This window comes from Poeciliopsis prolifica, unplaced genomic scaffold (genome assembly GCF_027474105.1).
Source record: "Poeciliopsis prolifica strain line A6 unplaced genomic scaffold, Auburn_PproV2 SCAFFOLD082, whole genome shotgun sequence".
Classification (NCBI taxonomy): domain Eukaryota; kingdom Metazoa; phylum Chordata; class Actinopteri; order Cyprinodontiformes; family Poeciliidae; genus Poeciliopsis; species Poeciliopsis prolifica.
In genome coordinates, this window is record NW_026562457.1 from 340,001 (window position 1) to 360,000 (window position 20,000).

At 45.2% G+C, this 20,000-nt stretch overlaps 1 protein-coding gene and 2 pseudogenes across 1 annotated transcript in view; 2 read left to right on the forward strand and 1 right to left on the reverse strand.

The window, feature by feature from the left end:
• The window catches only part of LOC129352989 (IQ motif and SEC7 domain-containing protein 2-like), a 98,548-nt pseudogene extending 91,309 nt beyond the window's left edge, over nucleotides 1-7,239 (forward strand).
• A 4,715-nt stretch (nucleotides 7,240-11,954) lies between these two features.
• LOC129352992 (ER membrane protein complex subunit 3-like) lies at nucleotides 11,955-15,038 on the forward strand (annotated as a pseudogene).
• A 111-nt stretch (nucleotides 15,039-15,149) lies between these two features.
• Nucleotides 15,150-20,000, reverse strand: part of LOC129352984 (ubiquitin carboxyl-terminal hydrolase 11-like) — a 12,027-nt gene continuing 7,176 nt past the window's right edge. The window contains 9 exon segments of the mRNA XM_055022198.1: nucleotides 15,150-15,850; nucleotides 15,853-15,922; nucleotides 16,739-16,827; nucleotides 16,912-17,027; nucleotides 17,672-17,821; nucleotides 18,034-18,146; nucleotides 18,214-18,284; nucleotides 18,872-19,384; nucleotides 19,941-20,000. The exon segment at nucleotides 19,941-20,000 is cut by the window's right edge and continues 50 nt beyond it. Coding sequence (XP_054878173.1) covers nucleotides 15,771-15,850; nucleotides 15,853-15,922; nucleotides 16,739-16,827; nucleotides 16,912-17,027; nucleotides 17,672-17,821; nucleotides 18,034-18,146; nucleotides 18,214-18,284; nucleotides 18,872-19,384; nucleotides 19,941-20,000 — 1,262 coding nt within the window. The 3' untranslated portion in view covers nucleotides 15,150-15,770.

Sequence of the window (20,000 nt, forward strand, 5' to 3'; positions counted from 1 at the left end):
AGCCAGCAGGACCGAGCGCGCTTCACCTCTGACCTGCGGGAGAGCATCGCCGAGGTCCAGGAGATGGAGAAGTACCGGGTGGAGTGTGAGTGTGTCTCCCATGTTCTGCTTTTAAACAGAGTTTAGAGAACTGGACATTCATCCTGGTAGGAGAAGGTAATCCGTAGTTTTAGTGCAAAAGATGAAAAAACTCAAATTAAAGATGGCGGCTGTCAAGGAATATAAACTTTTGCACAAAAACTGTCAGATTTGGCGTCTTTAGTTGTCAAATCACACATAACTGGACTGATGCACATTGACTGACGATGTTTTGATTTTTGTCGTGGAAAATTCATATTTGCTCTGAAATCACAGATGAGATGAATGTTTGGCGTCAAATCAAAGCCTTTACAGAATCAAAGACATTGATGTGACATAAAGTTCATCCATAGCATAGAAATGTGTAAAGTATGAAATATGTTTGCAGAAATCAGCTGCTCTGTTGGCCTGTAAACAGATTCATGGTGCGTCTGCTTCCCCTACAGCCGAGCTGGAGAAGCAGAAAGGCATGATGCGTCCCGGCATGTTGGCGGGTTCTGGCGGGACGGGACCGTCCGGGAGCGGGGCCGGTTCCGCCGGGGGGCCCATGAAGGGCGAGGTGGTGAACGGCACCCTGGGAAGGCCGAGCCTCGACGATACGTACGCCTCGGTGGACGGACTGAAACGCACGGCGCTCAGCTCCTCGCTCAGAGATCTCTCAGAGACGGGTAAGGGCCGGACGTCCAGAACGTCCAGAACCGTCCAGAACCGTCCAGAACCGTCCAGAACGTCCCAGGTTCCTAATCGTGTTTTATGATCAGAAAGGGCATTAACTCAGGTTCTGAGAAAATGTCTCTTTGGAGGCGAAACATGAAGACGTGACATGATGACGCAGCAGTTCTGGAGGATTTCTTGGTTTCTCACAGTGACTCACAGTGAACCTGCATCTGTGTTGTTATGCAACGTTACACTTCAGTGATGAAACGATGCTCCGGGGCGCTGGCTCCACCTGCTGGACAGCAGCAGGAGCTGCAGCGCAGCTTCTGATGCCAAACTTCCTCTTGGGTTATTCTTGATTTAAAATCTATAACAGCTTATAAGGGCCAGAAAAGGAGATTTTTTTAAATATGCAAATTAATCTTTAGATTTTTAATTGCTTTTTGTGCAGCAGTTCTCATGAAATTATAATTTAATTCTCCTATTTTTGGATTATTGCAACTTTATTCATGAATGTTGTGACTGTTTGAATTTTTCTATGATTGTTGCGACTTTATTCTCTTATTTTGACTCTTCTCACATTAGCTCGTTTTTATTCCTGGATTATTATGACTTTCATTTCAACCTTATTCTATTATTTTTTTACTTTATTCTAGGAATATTAGGACTTCAATAGTGTATAGCTTAAACTGGTGATAACAATACCAGTTTAAATACGCTGTTGTAAAAATCTGACCAATTCAAATTAGAAAAGCTCTAATAATGAATATCTGTTCATTTTTACATTAAATTACAGATTTATATTTCCTAAATATCATGAAGTTGCTCAGTGAAGAAGCTAAAATATCAAATTTTATTGTGTTTTAGTAAAACCCTAAAATTCCTGAATGAGCTTCTCTTTGTTCTCTGAAAATCATTTTTATGTTTCATATCTAAAATTCAGCATCATGAATAAAATCTGGACTTCAAAGGTGAAGTTAGCATTTTTCAGCTTAGCTTAGCATAGATGCTAATGAAGGGAAACGTCCAGATGAAAAGTCACTGCTGAGCAGCTCAGTGCGAACGTCTGCTCAGCACTTCCTGTTTCCTGTGCTAAAGTTTAATTCCTGGATTCTGATTGGATGACAGGGAAGCGCGGTCGGAGGAACAGTGTGGGCTCATTGGACAGTACCATTGAAGTAAGTCTGGCGGGTCCGCTGCGAGCATGCTGCACCGCCGTCACGCTGCCGTCGCATGCCTCACTGCCTGCCTCACTGCCTGCCTCACTGCCTGCCTCACTGCCTGCGGGGTCAAAGGTCGTCCTGATGTGTTTGTGGAGTTTTGTAAATGTTTGCTGCATGTGAAGCTGCTTTTTTTCTTCAACAAACTGGAGTTGGAATGAAGGAAATATTGAAATATTTGTTGTCATCCTTCAGGCTGCAGCTCAACATGCTGCAGCTCAACATGCTGCAGCTCAACATGCTGCAGCTCAACATGCTGTAGCTCAATATGCTGCAGCTCAATATGCTGCAGCTCAATATGCTGCAGCTCAATATGCTGCAGCTCAACATGCTGCAGCTCAACATGCTGCAGCTCAATATGCTGCAGCTCAATATGCTGCAGCTCAATATGCTGCAGCTCAACATGCTGCAGCTCAATATGCTGCAGCTCAACATGCTGCAGCTCAACATGCTGCAGCTCAACATGCTGCAGCTCAATATGCTGCAGCTCAATATGCTGCAGCTCAATATGCTGCAGCTCAACATGCTGCAGCTCAATATGCTGCAGCTCAATATGCTGCAGCTCAACATGCTGCAGCTCAACATGCTGTAGCTCAATATGCTGCAGCTCAATATGCTGCAGCTCAATATGCTGCAGCTCAACATGCTGCAGCTCAATATGCTGCAGCTCAACATGCTGCAGCTCAACATGCTGCAGCTCAACATGCTGCAGCTCAACATGCTGTAGCTCAATATGCTGCAGCTCAATATGCTGCAGCTCAATATGCTGCAGCTCAATATGCTGCAGCTCAACATGCTGCAGCTCAATATGCTGCAGCTCAACATGCTGCAGCTCAATATGCTGCAGCTCAACATGCTGCAGCTCAACATGCTGTAGCTCAATATGCTGCAGCTCAATATGCTGCAGCTCAACATGCTGCAGCTCAACATGCTGCAGCTTGACATGCTGCAGCTCAATATGCTGCAGCTCAACATGCTGCAGCTCGACATGCTGCAGCTCAATATGCTGCAGCTCGACATGCAGCAGCTCAATATGCTGCAGCTCAATATGCTGCAGCTCAACATGCTGCAGCTCGACATGCTGCAGCTCAACATGCTGCAGCTCAACATGCTGCAGCTCAATATGCTGCAGCTCAACATGCTGCAGCTCAAGAAACATAAACATCCATCTGCTTGTTGGGAAGCAGAAAATATTCACTGAACTTGTAGGAATACAGATTTCCGGATATTAATGAGAAGCTTAAAGAGGTGAAAATCCCAGACTGTCAGAAATTGAGCTGCTGTCGTTCAGTTTGGAGGATTTCGGTTTTCAGGCTGCAGTGAGTTGAGCCGTTTGTTCCTGGATTTATTTTTCACTGCAGACTCAAATGTCTCTTCTGAAACACGGTGGATCATCGGTCTACCGCCCTCTTGGGGTTCAGCCAATCAGCACCAAGGAAAATGAATTCCTTCCTTGATTGGCTCTCCTGCTGACAGCAGCGTTTCTCCTTCATGTTCCAGATTCCTCAGCTGCATTTCTGTTACTTATTCCCTACAAAAACCCAGAACTTCACTTTTTATAGTGGGTTTCAGGACTTTTAAACAACGTTTCTATGGCAGCCAGGTCGACTCTATTCTCTGATTTTCTTGCTTTGCATGATTTTATTTGAACTTTGCTGTTTTTAGTGTAGAAAATGGAGCTCAGTCATAATCTGAAGTGCTAATCTCCTTTATTCTGAGTTTTATAAAACGATGATCCTGCTGATGAAGTTTGGATTCTTACCTGAATGGATTATCCAAACATCCCAGATTTATCCAAACGTTCCATGTTTTGTCTGAAAGGGAAAAATTCTGCCTTGTTTGGGATTTTATGCTCAAGTTTCTGAACAATTATGACGAGGAAGGAAAATGAAACAAGTTTCAGATATTTTTACTAATAAAACTGGGGAAGGCGAGTCGCTGGGGAAACTATTTATTACTTTCTAGAGCTGCAACCAACCATTATTTTAATAATCAATAGATTATTCTGATGATTAATTGGATAAAAACTATTTAAGGCTTTTGATAGAACATTAAAAATCAATCAAAAGTCCTTTTTTAAGTCAGGAAATAAACATTTTATTGGATCAAAGCTTTTCTTGAGTAAATCTGAATCTGGTTTTTGGCTGAATTCAGAAACGATGCGATAAATCTGCGCCGCAGACGCCGCGGCGGCCATTTTAACTCCTTTTCTTCACAAAATACCTGAAGCTCCATGAGGCGAAACAGCAGGATGTTGGTCTGACCAATGAGAAGTCTTCTTCTGATTTTGTTCTTCTTCTGCTCTTCCTGTCCTCAGGGTTCCATTATTAGCAGCCCGAGGCCTCACCAGCAGCGCCCCCTGCAGGGCGTCAGTCTGTCCTACAGCCCCATGATGGTGCCCTCGTCCCCAGCAGCCTACCGGCCGCACCGCCCTACTCAGAGCCCCGGTACAGGGGTGGGGGTGGGCCGGGGCTCTGTCACAACCAGGGGGGGGTCACCACGTCTCCTCTCGCGAGCGGGGGCGGGGCTGGGCCCGGCGGCGCGATGGCGGCGGGCGGCGGCCAGATCCCCGGTGGCCGAATGGGGAACTTCTTCGGCAGTCGAAGAGGCAAAGTTCCTGGTCCCCTGACGATGATGTCACCGCCTCCTCAGGGTCCACCGAGTCCTCTGATGATTTCGTCCCCCCTCACTACCCCGCCCCCGCGCCGCCCATCGCCCTCCCATCCTCCCCTTCCCCATGCCCCTCCCCTTCACCCAACCTCGGCCAGTCGGACTCGGCCGGGGCTGGAGGGGGCGGCGGCCCGGGAGGGGGGCCGTCCAAGCTCCAGGTGTTGCACGCCCAGTATTGCCACGGCAACAGTGGAGGAGGCGGAGTCAGTGGGCACCCGCCGCAGCAGACGCCGCCGCCGCCGCCCTACCATCACCACCACCGCTACCACATGCAGAGCGTGCCGCAGCACCACGCGCTGACGCACCGCTTCTCCGCGCCGCTGCGGCACAGCTGCACCCCGCCCCACAGCCAGCTGCATCAGAGGCTGCAGCAAGGCTCCGCCCACCCGCGCTACAACATGGTGTCCGGCTTCACCACGCCACCGCCGCTGTCCCCCCACTCGCCCGTCACGCCCACTACGCCCCACGGACTCTACCACCGGCCAGGGGGCGGAGCCAAGCTGCCCCTCACCATCTCGCACTCCCAGCCCCACCCGCACGCTCACACACACACACACAACCACACCGTGCACACACACTCCCCGCTCAGTCCCTCCCCCTCCGCGACAGGCTCCACCCACTTCATCTTCTCCACGCCGCCGCCCCAGACGCCCTCGGCGCGCCTCGTCACCCAGACGCCGCCGCAGCCCTACGCCCCCCAGTACCCGCCGCTGTCGTCCATCCCGCCGCCCCCTCCGCACTCCCCGCTGCCTCCCCCGTCGGGCGCCCCGCTCTCCCCGCTCCCCCCGGGGGTGGGGCAAGGGGGCGGCCCCAAAGCGAAGCCCGTCAGCCGCATCAGCACGGTCGTGTGAAGACGCAGAAATCGAGGACGGTGGCGCGCAACCCCACAGTGAGCCGCCAGGGGGCGATATTGAGAGTGAGCACAAGAGGGAGGAGGGGAAGAAGAGTGGGAGGGCAGATCCAGTTGTATCAAAATGGCCGCCTGATAAGGAGGAGAGCGGTGAGAGCGGGAAAGAGGAAGCTGCTCAGCCTGTGCTATTTCCACATCGACTTTCCTGGCAGGTAGAGCGCCGGAGGGAAAAACTACCACTTAGGTCTGGTGACGCCCCCACCTTCCCTTCATGCCGCCCTGCGTGGTGAGCCGGGACTCAGTCGGACATGTTTGTAGTTCTTCACTACTTCAGAGTGTTCGTCTCATGTTGTGAGTACCTTTTTTCACATTTCTGTGGCTGTAGTGGACAAGCGGTTGAGGGACCAGTGAGGAAGGGAACAGTGCCTGAAAACGTAATATGAGAGTCGACGCTCCGAGTTAAAGGGACAGTACCGTGTCCAAAAGTACCAGTAGTTTCACTCCATGTTGTTCAGCACAAAAACCAACACGAAACTTTGTTTTGACATATTTACAAGCCATTACGGGCAGAAGCAGAGGTTTAGCATTAATATGGTGGCGTTTGTGTCTTAGACAGGCATGCATGACCTGTGCAATAGCTAACAGTTATCAGTGTGTTTATGGTTCATATCCAATATGCAGGGATAGATTTGTTGTGATGTGAAGCGCCAATCCAGCGAAGTGAAGACTCGACTCATAAACTTCCTAAAACCTTTGAAATAAGCCATCAAAACAAATCTACAGGTGTCTTTGTTTTTGTTCTGCAAAACTACTAAAAGCCTTTAGTGTTTGTGGATTACAGGGTTTCAGCAGGGGGCGCTATACTGTTGTTTTGGAATGGGACTTTTCCAGGTTTTCTCACTTATTCCTGTAAATTTGAGGATTTATTTCTACTAAATCTGTGAATGCTCTCCTCATTTCTCAAGTCTCCCAGTATATATGAAAGTGTACGCCTGAATTTTCAGAAATAATAATATCTGTCATTTGTATTTGATTCTCCTTGATGTGTTTGTGACCCTCAACGTTGCCAGAGAAGGAGATTAAGATGAAAGATGCCAAACTGGGGGATTTTTGTTGTTTTCTGCCAATGAGGACGGTGGAGCTGCTCTACCTGAAATACAAACAGGATGTTTTTATTTTTGATTTTTTACAGTGCAGCTTTCTGTATCTTTAGCAGCAGCAATGTCAATGGAACTGGGTGGGAAAATAAAACTAAAAAAGGAAGTTTGATAAAAATCAGAACAGGGTACAGCTTTCAGAAGTTTGTGTTTATCTGAAATCACCAGTAGGGGGCGTCAATATGTCTTCAATGGTCCCATAATGAGGCGTTTATGAGAATCCTCCATGGTTGGTAACAAACAAGGCAGGCCTTTCTTGTTGCTAATTTGGCTAATTTTAGCTTTTGCACTAATGTTTTGCATACTGAATTCAGAAAGTCAGTATTAGTTAATATGCTAATGATAACCCACATTCAGATGGTAGCACTTAGGCTAACATTAGCATTTTTGTTCATTTTAGTGTATACAATGCTCTTTGCACACTGAATGCAGTTTGTTAACGTACTGTTATCTCCCATGCTAATGTTAGCATGTTAGCTAAGCATTTTAGTTCATTTTAGCTCATACAATGCTCTTTGCACACTGAGTGGAGAATGTTAATTTCTCCCAAGCTAATGTTACCATGTAAGCTAACATTAGCATTCTAGCTTATTTAGTGTACACACTGTTCTTTTGCACATTAAATGGTGTATGCTATTGTAGGTCAACATGCTACTGATAACCCCTGTGCAAATGTTAGCATTCAGGCTAATATTAGCATTTTAGCTAACTGAATTATGAAAATGCTTTTGTTTTAAATTTTATGTTTGACATTTTTTACTTCATTTTTTTGTTTCCTTCTTGTTTTAATCATTCACAAAAAATTGTGACACAACTAACTTAGAAGCTTTTATCCAAAGTTACCCCCTGGTGGGGCCAAAGGTTTCAGTGCAATGATGAACTTTAACATTAATCGCTACATCCAATGAAAGGTCAGAGAAGTTCAGAGTTCGGCCTTTGACATGCTGCATCCACCATCGTTTCTGGAAAACTAAAAACATCAGGTTGGAGATTATTTTAATAGGGTTCCTAAGCCAAACATGGTATTCTAAAATAAGTGACCCAAACGTTCAGTTAGAGTTCAGTTATGACATCATTTCCATAACTGGAGGTAGACAGGTCAGAGGTGAAACGCCCTTAAGAAGGTAGAGAAATTTCCATCTATTGAAGCACTTCGGAGGATTGTAAGAAAAGTTGAAGGTTTTATATTAATGGGGTCATTTAGTCATGCAGCTACGTCTCTTTTTTTGTTTATTTATGGCTTCATATGTTACAGGACTGGCATGCAGTAAAATATTGATGCTGACAATGTTTTCACTAAAGATCCTTAAATGATGTCAGAGTTTTTGGTTTCAGATGCAAGTTTATGTATTTCCCACCCAGTACCAACTACTTTTGTGTTTTTAAGCAGCAAAATGAGACTTTCTGTTGAGGGTGAGTGATGTTTTATCTGCCGCTTGGTTTCAAAACAGAGCATAAGGTGCCTTCAGACATAAGGATGGTACATTAATCAATAATCACGGGACTCATCATCCGAGACAAACCACCTAAAGAAAAGACGATTCCAAATCTGAGTTTCCTCCGCGTTGGTTGGCGAAGTCCATCTCGAACAGAAATACGAAGCCATTTTCTGGATTTTTAAGAAACAACATGGACCGAGCCTTCAGTCACCCTCATCATCCAACAAAGACACAGAAAGGACCTAAAACTTGGACCTAAAGTCTCTGGAAGGACAACTCATCGGACTGGAGAGTAAATCAAGTCCCAACGTCTCACATGAAGTGGAAATCTCTTTAATGAACTCTGTTTTAGATGTTATTTTTGTACTTTGAGTTTAAAACCACTGTCCCAGTGTTTTTCTGTTTTTAATCAACGTTCTTGGATGTGGGAAACTAACGATTTCTGGAAGAAAGTTCTTCCCTCTTTGCTCTGGTTTGTTTGACCAGTGTCTCACTGCTGGATGTTGGGAAACATTGGCACATTATTTCAGTTTCTCTGCAATCACCTGAAACCACCTGTAGATATCAAACTGTACAGTGTGTTCTTGTTTCAGTGGGGCCAACAGCATCAATCTGTAACCGACGTTCAGAATTGCTTGAATGACAAACCTGTGCTCGAAACACCAAACGGTTCTCCTGGTTCTCCTCTGGAAAAAAGCCAAAACAAAGAAACAATTCAATCTGAAGAACCTCTTTGACGTTTCAGAGCAAGCTTCTGATCTCAGTATTGTTGTGTGACGAGCTTTTAATAACCTGAAGTTCTCCTTGGGCTGCTTTGTATTTCTTAGCATTTTTGATTTTGTTATGTGCTTACAATGTGATTTCTGATTTGGGTTTATGATCTCAAATCCGTTTTTTAACTTTTAACACGTTTACAACAACAACAGTAATCTGTGACTGACATGCAGGTTTCTGACATGCTTGTCGTGTTGCTTCAACACCAAACCAGAAATAATCCTTCCTTCCTCCGGACCGTTGGATTTACACAGGCATCTACAGAAACACCTGTTTCCTTTATGGGGGCCTTAGAGAAACCATTTCAACCGAAACAAAAAGAGGTTTTCATTCCACACTGGATCACGCTACCTCGAGGGAACCCGGCTCGTTCTGTTTCAGGAGAAACCGACACATCCACACCTGTTTCTGCGTGACTCTAAACTCCAAATCCTCCAGAAAACAACATTCGGTTTCAGATCAGATCCATTCTGGTGCCACCAGGAGAAACCATCCTGCCGTCGCCAGTGTTTATTGGTAAATGTATTTGGACCTCTGTTCCTCTAACCAGGAGCTTTGGTGAAAAGCTTCTCCATCCTCACGGCTCTGCCAGCTCTCATCAGGTCAGAATCCAGATTAAAATGACAAATTTGACAGAAACAAAACCAAAGTTCTGAAGCAGGGCTGAAAACTGAATCCAGTGGTTATCAGAACCTTCAGCACCAGAACCTCACAAGGTTCTTTCTTAAACTCTTAGGGTTTGGAGAAACTTGTCTTTACAACTGAACAGTTTTATTCTCCATGTTTGACTTTCTCCAAACATCTCCAGATGTTCCAGGAGACTTTGGTTTCATTCAGCTGCAGCTTTGCAGACCGACGGCGTCTTGAGGATGAGGTTTGAGGTTGAGGTTTGAGTTTGAGGTTGAGGGTTGAGGTTGAGGTTTGAGTTTGAGGTTTGAGGTTGTCCTAACTTGTTGAGTATTTTTATAATTATCCCATCAAGAAGTTCAACCTTTAACCTGTTTAGCAGTGGTGAGAACCACCAACTAAATGTTAGCTGCACTAACCTTATAAAGCTAACTAATCATAAACATTGCTTTCACCAATGCACAATAGCAACAGGGTATTTATCAAAAGCTAATGCTAAAGCACTAAACTCCACCATGTTGATGCTCACTATCAGTGGTGGAAACCGCTAGCTAAAAGGCTAGTTGCGTTTTCCTAGAGCGCGAACCAGATACTTTAGTTCCATAAAGCTAAAGCGCTTTACCAACACAAAATTTAGCAAAAGCTAATGCTAAAGCACTAAACTCCACCATGTTGATAGCACTGGTGGGCACTGATAAATAATTAGCTACAGCACTAACCATAAACGTTAGCTTTAGCAATGCTAAAGCTCTGTGGCAGAATCTACTTAGCGTTAGCTACTTAGCGTTAGCTACTTAGCATTAGCGTCTGCAGTGGATGTTTTTCCTCCCTGGTTCTGCATTTTGATTGAATTATTGTCAAATATGATATTTTTTGTATGATTGATCTCTTTATTTGAAGCAGTTGCTTCCCATGAGGTAATAAATGAATCCAACACACAAAGTCCTCAGGAGATTGAGTTTAGAGACATGCAGAAGCTGTTTTTAATGCTCCTTTAATCACTTATTTTAGCTGTTCCTTATTTTGTGCCCAGGCCTGCTCTCCACTATCGGTTTGCATGTGGTATTTATTCCAGTATCTGCACTGAATGAGCTGTACTATAAACATGAATGTACATAAGTTGTTAAATGAACTTTAGCTCTTGTCGGCTGCGTTTCATCGGGAAGAGAAAGTCTGAGTTCATTTATCTTTTTTATTTCCTAGAAGCAGATCCGGTCTGACCGCTGCAGGAAAGACAGGGAACTTTAAAAATAAACTAAAACAGCCGATCAGATCTGCTTCCAATGAAAGCTCAGACTCTTCTGCGTCCCACGTGAAGACGGCCGCTTGTTTGTGTGTGGATACAGGGACGGGTGAACGGCGGTGCGGCCCGTTTGGAGCCGATCACATCATGGAGAAAAATCATTTCTTGTTTATAATGTAGAGCAAAAAGAGAAACTGCAATAGTCCTTGTAAAATTGTATGAGTAAAGTGTCAAATATGTGTCCAACAGAGACGACATTATTTTAAAAATTATGTTTGGAAGATTTTAGCTGTGTACATAAATATATATTACTTGTACTTTGTTTTTGAAATGGCAGAAATATGAACAAAGTGGAAATATTTATTGCTCTGAAATTATAAAAATCTGTTCATGTGTATGGAAACTTTTCTCTTTGTGTCGTCATTTTTTAACATTTCAATCACAACTTTTATTATATTCAGTTTAGCTTCATTTATAGTCATTAATCATTCTTAATGTGACATTATCATTACTAATTCATTTTCCTCTTTGTTTTCAATTTCATGGCTTCATTAGTAACAATTATAATCTAATTTTTAATCAGTTTTTCTTTTTTCTATTTCATGCGTTTTTTACATTGAAATTTTGAAACTTTTTTCATCTTACACTGATTTATTTTAAACTCTCCTTTGTGTTTTTGCACAGAGTCACAAGCAAAGAGAACGAAGAGGAAACATTTCACTAGAAAAAAGACTGATGTTTTTTTAAAGTGACAGCAATGTAAAATAAATAAATAAATACAATTAATGAAAAAATCGTAAATAATAGAAACTGATTAGTGAAACTAATTAATAAGATGGAATGTATAGACAGTGATAATTATTGTCAAACTGAAATCAAATAAGTTAGTAACATTGCTCATTTCTGGCTCTAATATTTCGCAAATAAACTATTTAATCAAGCTTTTCATTTAGTTATTGCCAATTTAGGCAACAAATCAGAGTGAAATCTGCGCAAATCACACGTTCTGAATTTTAATGTTTTGGGTTTTTTAAGTTAACGTATAATTTTTATGTCAGTAAATAACTGAAAGGTGTTTATATCATTGTTTATGACAACGATTAGTCAAATTTTATGGAACGTAAAGATTTAGCGCTTCTTTTGCCCAATGTAAGTGGCACGCTAAAGAGAAAACGACACACACAAGATGGCGGACTCACTGGCGGCGTGCAGTTCTTATCTGCTACGCTACGACGCCAGTATGACGGCGTTTCCGTTTAAACCGGATGTGGATGATTTCCAGACGCAGCGGAGCACGTTATTGGAGTCTGGAGAAAGTTGGTGAATAAGGTGAGTGTTCGGAGTTTGTCTGGAGTTTGTTTGGAGTTTGTTTGGAGTTTCTGCGCTGGTTTAAACCGAGCTAACAGGCGAGCTAGCCGCGCTAGCTTCGAGGTTGTTTTGAAACTTCAGCAGTTGGAGGAACTGACGTCACCTGCAGCTGATGGTTCTGATGACTGGAACTGAAAAATGGCCTCAATAAAGCGGAAAATTGCGGAGAAGTTAATTTATAGAGTCAGACTCCTCTAAATGTAAAGATTATTTACACCTGCGAATACTTTCCAATATAAAACCATGAAGAAACCGGTGGAGATCTCACTTCTGTAGAGATGGTAATTCAGACTACTGCATCAAATATAACAATAGAAAGTTTAATGGAAGGAAAAAAGTTTGGTGTGAAATTTACCAGATGGAGTCAGAGCTGTATGGAGCTAAATTATGGCCAAAAATGTACTAAATAATCTTTGGTTTTCATGGAAACATCTGAATAATTATACAAACCAGGAAGTAGCAGATGAACGAGTGAAAGTGTTTTCACCCCAGCAGCCTCCTCCCTTGCTGCTCCTTCCGGATCAGAACCGATGGCCGGCCCGGAGCTCCTGCTGGACTCCAGCATCAGGATGTGGGTCGTCCTGCCCATCGTCTTCATCACCTTCTTCGTCGGCGTCCTGCGGCACTACGTGAGCCAGCTGATGAGCAGCGACAGGAAACTGACCCGGAGCAGGTGTCTGACAGGTAAGAGTCGGACGGCCCAGTTCTGTTTGGACCGGAACCACCGGTTCTGACGCTCTGTCTCCAGCCAGGTGTTGCTGCGCAGCCGCATCCGGGAGAACGGGAAGTACATCCCCCGACAGGTAAACAGATCGCCTCACTTCCTGTCTGCTGGACCGCCTCTGGTTCTGGTTCCGGTTCTGGTTGGGTTCAGCGAGTGACACCATCTAGTGGTGAAAGGCATAAAGCTCAAGTTCTTGAAAAACAGAACAGATTCACTCTGGGATACAAATTAGTTTTTGTTTAAATATTTTAGTTCTGTTAGTTGGGATGTAAAACCAGAACCAACCGGGTCAGAACCCGACATCAGAGGACACAGACCTCTCAAGTTCAGGTTCTGCATCCTCAGAACCAAAACACAGAGAAGCAGCATTCAGCTTCTATGCAACACAAATCTGGAGCAAACTTCCTGGACTGAAATGATCAATAACCTTTAAACGTGATATTGACTTTGTGTTTCTATGATGTAACATTAACATAATAGATTTATGACACTTTAGACCGTCGGTTCCGATCCGCTCGTTCTGATCGGACCGTCGGTTCCGATCCGATCGGACCGTCGGTTCCGATCCGATCGTTCTGATCGGACCGTCGGTTCTGATCCGTTTCAGTCGTTCTTCATGAGGAAGCATTACTTTAACGATGCAGAGACCGGTTTCTTCAAGCGGGTCAAGAGGAAGGTCGTTCCTAAGAACCCCATGACAGGTGAGTCGCCTTGTTGGGCCTCTCCCGACCCGGTTCTGTTGCTGCGTCCCGCCCCGGTTCTGCTGACCCGGTTCTGTTGCAGACACCAGCATGCTGACGGACATGATGAAGGGAAACCTGACCAACGTACTGCCCATGATTCTGATCGGAGGATGGATCAACTGGGCCTTCTCCGGCTTCGTCATCAGTGAGTTTCCTCCTCCTGGTGGTTCTGACCCGGTTCTGACCCGTAGCCAGGATTAAAACCAGAACCGTCTGTTTTCCAGCCAAAGTGCCGTTCCCGCTGACGCTGCGGTTCAAACCGATGCTGCAGCGAGGAATCGACCTGCTGTCGCTGGACGCCTCCTGGTGAGAACCCGACCCAACAGAACCGGACCTTCCCGACCCGGCCGGTTCTGTTCAGCTTCTGTTTGATGTGCAGGGTGAGCTCGGCTCCTGGTACTTCCTGAATGTGTTCGGCCTGAGGAGCATGTACTCGCTGATCCTGGGCCAGGACAACGGTGAGTTCTGGTTCTGGTTCTGGTTCTGGTTCTGGTTTAGCATGTGGAAAAAATAGAAACGGGAAAAGGAAATGTTTGGTTTTTGTTCGATGAAATATTTTATGTATTTCCCTGAAACCAGTTTTTCCTGATTGATGATGCGTCAGAATGAAGCTCTCTGATTGGTCCGTTTCCTCCACAGCTGCTGACCAATCACGGATCATGCAGGACCAGATGACCGGCGCTGCCATGGCGATGCCACCTGACCCCAACAAGGCTTTTAAGGTGAGGTAGATCAGAGCTTTGGGTGGTGTGGTTCGGTTCTGCGTAACGCTCCGACCCGGTTTGACCCGTTTCAGAGCGAGTGGGAGGCGCTGGAGGTGGTGAACCACCAGTGGGCGCTGGAGAGGGTGGAGGAGGAGCTCATGGCCAGAGACCTGAACTTTGGAGGAATCTTCAGCGCCAATGACCGGTTCTGATCCGGACCCGACCCGGTCCTCTGGACAGAATCGGATGGTTCCCACTGTGGCCTGTTGAGGTTCTGATAAGCGGGTCTCTGGTGCTCCTGAAGGTCTGAAACAGACCGGAACCTTCAGGAAACCCGGAGAACCACTGATCCGGACCAGCTTCACTGAGCCCTGAGGTTCTGGAACGAAACCCAACAGAACCTTCAGATAGTTCTAAATGTTCGGTTCAGATTCTGTTTTGCACGTTCTGGATTAAATCTGGAGCCTGGTTCTGGTTCCATCAGAAAATACAATCCTGTAAATTCATTCAAAAGGAAAGTCGTGTGGAAGGAAAACGTGTGGGAGGCCGTACAGAAAAAACCACCAAGCGATGTGATCAGTGATGATCTGGGCCTCCACCGGGTTTTCTGAAGGCCGTACCAGAACCTGGTCCCGTTACCATGGTGACAATGGTCTGGAAAGGCCACCAGACAGGCCTGACCTTTAACCCCAGAGTAAGTAGCAGAGACCAGACCGTGACCCAGATTTCTGGATAAAAATATTTTTTGGTTTTCTTTGAACAAAAAATAAAAACTTGAAATGTTTTAATTTGATTTCTTTTTTACCTTTTAAAAAAAACAGAATTTTAATTCAAATTGACGTTAATTTCTCAGCGCTTCTTCTATAAATTCCCTGAATGAGTTGGAAACGTCGCCCTCTGGTGGTGATAATCCTTTAATTCATAGCAAAAGATTAGAAGTACAATAAAATAATTTCCTCTGATATTTGACAGGAAGACAAATAAAGAAATGGGCTCAGCGTTCCTGGCTGCTCCACCCACCACTGATACCGTTCATCTCACCTCACTTACAAAAATACTGTACACCCGTCCGCCGGATCAATACCACGTTATAAAGCTCATCTATAAATATGAAAATAAATCCAGTCACCAGCCAATCATCTAGAGAATTCATTACAAATAAATATCTGGAGAAAAGCTAAATATACAAACAGATATTTAAAATCCCTGACAGCGTCGATAGAAATAATCGGCCCGGCTTCTGCTCACCAGAACCGGGCGACTTCTTCCGAAAATCAAGTGAAATTTACAGAAAATCATGAAACGTTTTATTCCAGGAGAAAACGGGCTGAACTCGTCCAGCTGGCAGTAAACAGGCTTTCAGTGGAATGTTGGTGTTTTATTAAAGAGAAATAAACTCGCTTTCAGAGCTTCGGGCCGTTTCCTCCTTCTGAACCCGCGGGTCCAGACGGGTTTGGGTCCAAATCAAGCAGAATCAACCTGAGTGTCCAGAGTCAAAGAAAGAAAATCGAGACGTTCAGTCCGTTTCCATGGAGCCACAGGAAGGGGCGGCGCCCGTCTCTGTGATGTCATTGGCAGGTTGGGAGGCGGAGCTAATGGAGGGGGCGGCAGAGTGGGCTTCCTGATCTTATCTTGTCGGTGGTAGAACAAAACGTAGGCAGCATTAGTCTGCGGGACAAACAGGAGAAACTTCATCACCTTTGACCCCAACAGACAGAACAATCACTGGAGGTGGACAATAAATCAATAACAAATATCTACAGTATCAATAGATCTGAACTGTTCACTTGTTACCTAGCAACAACTTGTTGAGTAACTGGCGCAACAGCAGTTTCAGGTTTCGCCTCAAAACCGCTTAGAAATAATGATTAAAAAAAAAAGTAAAAACTGGAAATGTCAAATACAAGGTTTGGTAATAGATCAGATATTTAAAACAAAAAACTAATCAATAATAATAATCAATAGACTGATATGAAGCGATCCCAGTACGTTTTCCGGCTGCTTCGGGTTTTTGTCACGTTAAAAATGACGATGGAAACAGAAAAATCCTGAATAATTCCATAAAAATGTTTTTACATTTTTGTTTTTTTTAAACAGTTAATGATGGAAACATTTACTGAATAAGACCCGACAGCCAACACTGCCACCTACTGGTCCTGCGATGTCTCGCCATGCCAACTTTGACCCTGCACTTCCTGTTACAGCCGCGCCGCACGTCAACATCTGATGACTTTACACTTAAACATATCCATCTGTTTACAAAATAAAAGCATTCAGTCCAAAGTGTTTTCATATTAGATTTAACCGATTCGTTTTTCATTCTGGAACCAGTAAATGTTTCAAATTAATTAAAGTCTTGCATCAATTCTGCCTTAAAACCAGTTCAGAACTTGTTTGGATAAAATAACAGCTAAGATCCCAGTTCAGCAGGGTAGGAAGTGATGTCACTTCCTGTCCCCTAAAGCATGGCGGAGTGATACTCACCACAATCTGGTCCTGGGACGCGTACGTCACCTTGCTGTCATCAAAGTAGTACCACTGACCGTTGTCCTTGTTCTGGGCGTAGCTGGTGTCTGCGCACACACACACACACACACACACACACAGCATGAGGTCATGTGACCAGCAGGAACCAACATGGCTGCTGCGGCACTCACAGTGTCCGTCTCGGAGTCCTCCGTAGTGATTGGACACGGCGATGAGGTCGTAGCGGCTCGGCGGCTCCTCTGGCGAAACGCCTTTCCTCAGCAGGAAGTCGGAGAAGTCCAGGTCTCTGCAACCACAGCAGGAGGTTCTGACCCGGATATAATCTGGATCTGATCAGGTTCTGATTTATTGGCCCAGTAAGGATCCACAGGTCCAGTTCAGCCTGGAAAGTTTCTCCTCTTTATGAATGAATGTTGATTCAGACGGTTAAATTATGAATCATTGATCGATAAAATGTCCCAAATGGAAAATCTGATTAAAAATCTGTTTTCTATTCTCTGGGAAACGATAAAAGTAAATTCATATTTTAAAACCTGAATTTATAAATTCAGTCGCTTCGCAAAACAAAATAAATCTGAATTATTTCATCTCCACATCTGGATATTTCTCATTTATAAATTAAATTAATGAGATATTTCTTCTTCTTCTGTCGGACGGTGAGTTTAATGGAGACGTTTCCCCTATGGTAACGGAGGCTGAGCGTTTCGGACCAGAACCAGAAAACAGCAGCAGAACCGGTTCCTGCTGCGACATGAAATATGAAGAAAGCTGAAAATGAAGCAAAAACATCTGCACCGGACCGACTGCGAGTCTGGTTCAGGTTCTGCTGCAGGTCGGGTTAGAAACCTGCAGAGGAAACGGTTCTGGAGCCACAGCAGTGACCTGGCGGCCCGGCCCGGCCCGGCCCGGTTCGGCCCGGCGTGTCGGTACCTGAGGGGGAAATCCACGATGGTGTCCAGTTTCTCTCTGGTGAACTTGGTGTAGGAGAACCGCTTGAGGTGGATGATCAGAACCTCCGGCAGCGACCACAGGTCCAGCTTCTTGGTGGCCAGCTGGTGCTTCTTACACACCGGGCAGTACCTGGAACCACAGACCGGATCAGAACCAGGCAGAACCTGCAGAGGTTTGCAGTAGAGATGCACCGATCTAATATCTGTGTTGGTGCCGATATGAATAATTCTGGAATGTTCCTGGTCCATAAGGACAGATCTATTCAGTCTAGTTCTGTATTATTTATTTGCATGATATGAATCCTAATTGCATTTTTGACCCATTTTGTTTCAGTTGGTTACCATGGATTCTCCTCCTCCAGCGTTTCCACGGTGGTGAAGAGCTCGATGCACTGCTGCAGCTGGACGGTGGTCTGCTGCTGCGGCACCTCCATGCTGCCGTGCTTCACGTAGCGCTGCGGGCCACAGGGAACGTGAGCGGCACGCCCACACGTTTCCATGGTGACAAGGAATCAGACTGACCTCGGCTTCGTTTTCGTTGTAGAACCTCTTCTTCATGTCGGGGTCCCAGTCGATGGCCACGTACGGCTGAGCTGCAGAACAGAACCAGAACCCATCAGAACAACGACAGACTGACACACAAATTATCGAGAAAATGATCATTGATTGATCTCATAATGGCTTATTAATGATCGATGAAAAGCTTTTCACACTGGAGCTGGAAAACATTTTAAATATCCAAAATAAAAGATGTAAGCGGTCATTTGGTTTTCCCAGTCACACCACTAGATGGCAGTAATCCAGAGCATCTTTCAGTTCTTCAGGCGATTTTAGGATCTTATTTCATCACTTCCTGTTCCACCTGATCAAATCTCACAGCTTTAATAAAAACAACACCTGAATAAAACCTCAGTGACATGAAACACAGCGCAGATATTCACATATTCAGTGTTTTTACTGAGTTTCAATCACAGCTGTGATGTTTAGAGACTGAGATCAGGAGGAAGAGGAAGCTGCAGCAGCTCCACCTGCTCTGCGTGTGTGTGTGTGTTTGTGTGCGTGCGTGTGTGTACGTGTGTGTGCGTGTGTGTGTGTGTGTGTGCGTGTGTGTGTGTGCGTGCGTGTGTGTGTGTGTGTGTGTGTGCGTGTGTATGTGTGTGTGTGCGTGTGTGAGACCCACAGCTGAAGGACACGGCGCTCCCTCCCTCTCCCATCCCTCTCTCGGTCGTCCCGTTGGAGTTGACGGCCTGGATGGTGAACAGGCTCCGCCTCCTCTTGCGACACGCCCGCCTCTTTGCTGGACACTCATTGGCTGGAGGACTGGGGGAGCGGGCTTCCTCCTGCTTGATCTCCTCGTCTTCTTCTTCAGTGGTTTCTCCGGGAGGCTGCGCTGCCTCTCCTGGCGGCTCGGCGTTCCTGTCTGCTTCGCCGTCGGCTCCCAGGTCGCCGCCGGCGCTCAGGCCGTCGGGGTTGCCGGCGGCCGGGTTCACGGAGCCGTTCCCGACCTCGGTGTCTCCCTGGTCCAGAGAGGCCAGCCCGTGGTTGACCCCGGGAGGGGGGTCACCTGCTGTGGCGACGGGCCCCAAGGGGACGGGATCTGGGCCGTTGTCATCTGTTGGGCCGTTTGGAGATGCGTCGCTGCAGCACGGTTCTGGTTCTGAAGGTCCGGCCGTCTCCGGGCCAGTCCGCTCATCTGAGGACACAGGAAGTCAGGATTTGCTCATCGCTACATGAGGCCATTTTAAAACTGAAATCACAAAAATGTAGATTTTTATTTTTTTCGGCTCAACAATCTGAACATGAACTGATTTAGAAAAATTAATATTCAGATTTTTTTATGTTTTTCTACAGAAATGAAAAGAATTTAAATTTTATTATTTTGAAAAAAACAAAACATTAAATCTGTTTCCAGCAATAAAAGCTGGATTTAAGTGAGTTTTTATTGAAATACTTTCTGAATTCAGTCAGTTTTAATGAAGCGGTTAAAAGCAGGTTTGGGTTTAACTTGCAGCATCAGGCCCTGGTTACTGTGACAACAGAAAGTTGTCCCTTTGAGCTACACTTCATATTTTTGTTGGACAGTTTTGATTTAAAAGTCGTAGTTTTGTCCTAATTTAATAAATTAGAACATTTCAACCTGAATCTGTTTTAGTCTTCAGATCATTTCAGTTTTATCTCGTATGAAAAGTTATGGACCAGAACGATGACAGTCTTCACTCAGAAGCTTTATTAAAAACTGAACGTCCTACCATCACTGATGCCGTTGGTTTGAGTCTTATACAGCTCCTCCTCCTCCTCGTCCTCCTCCT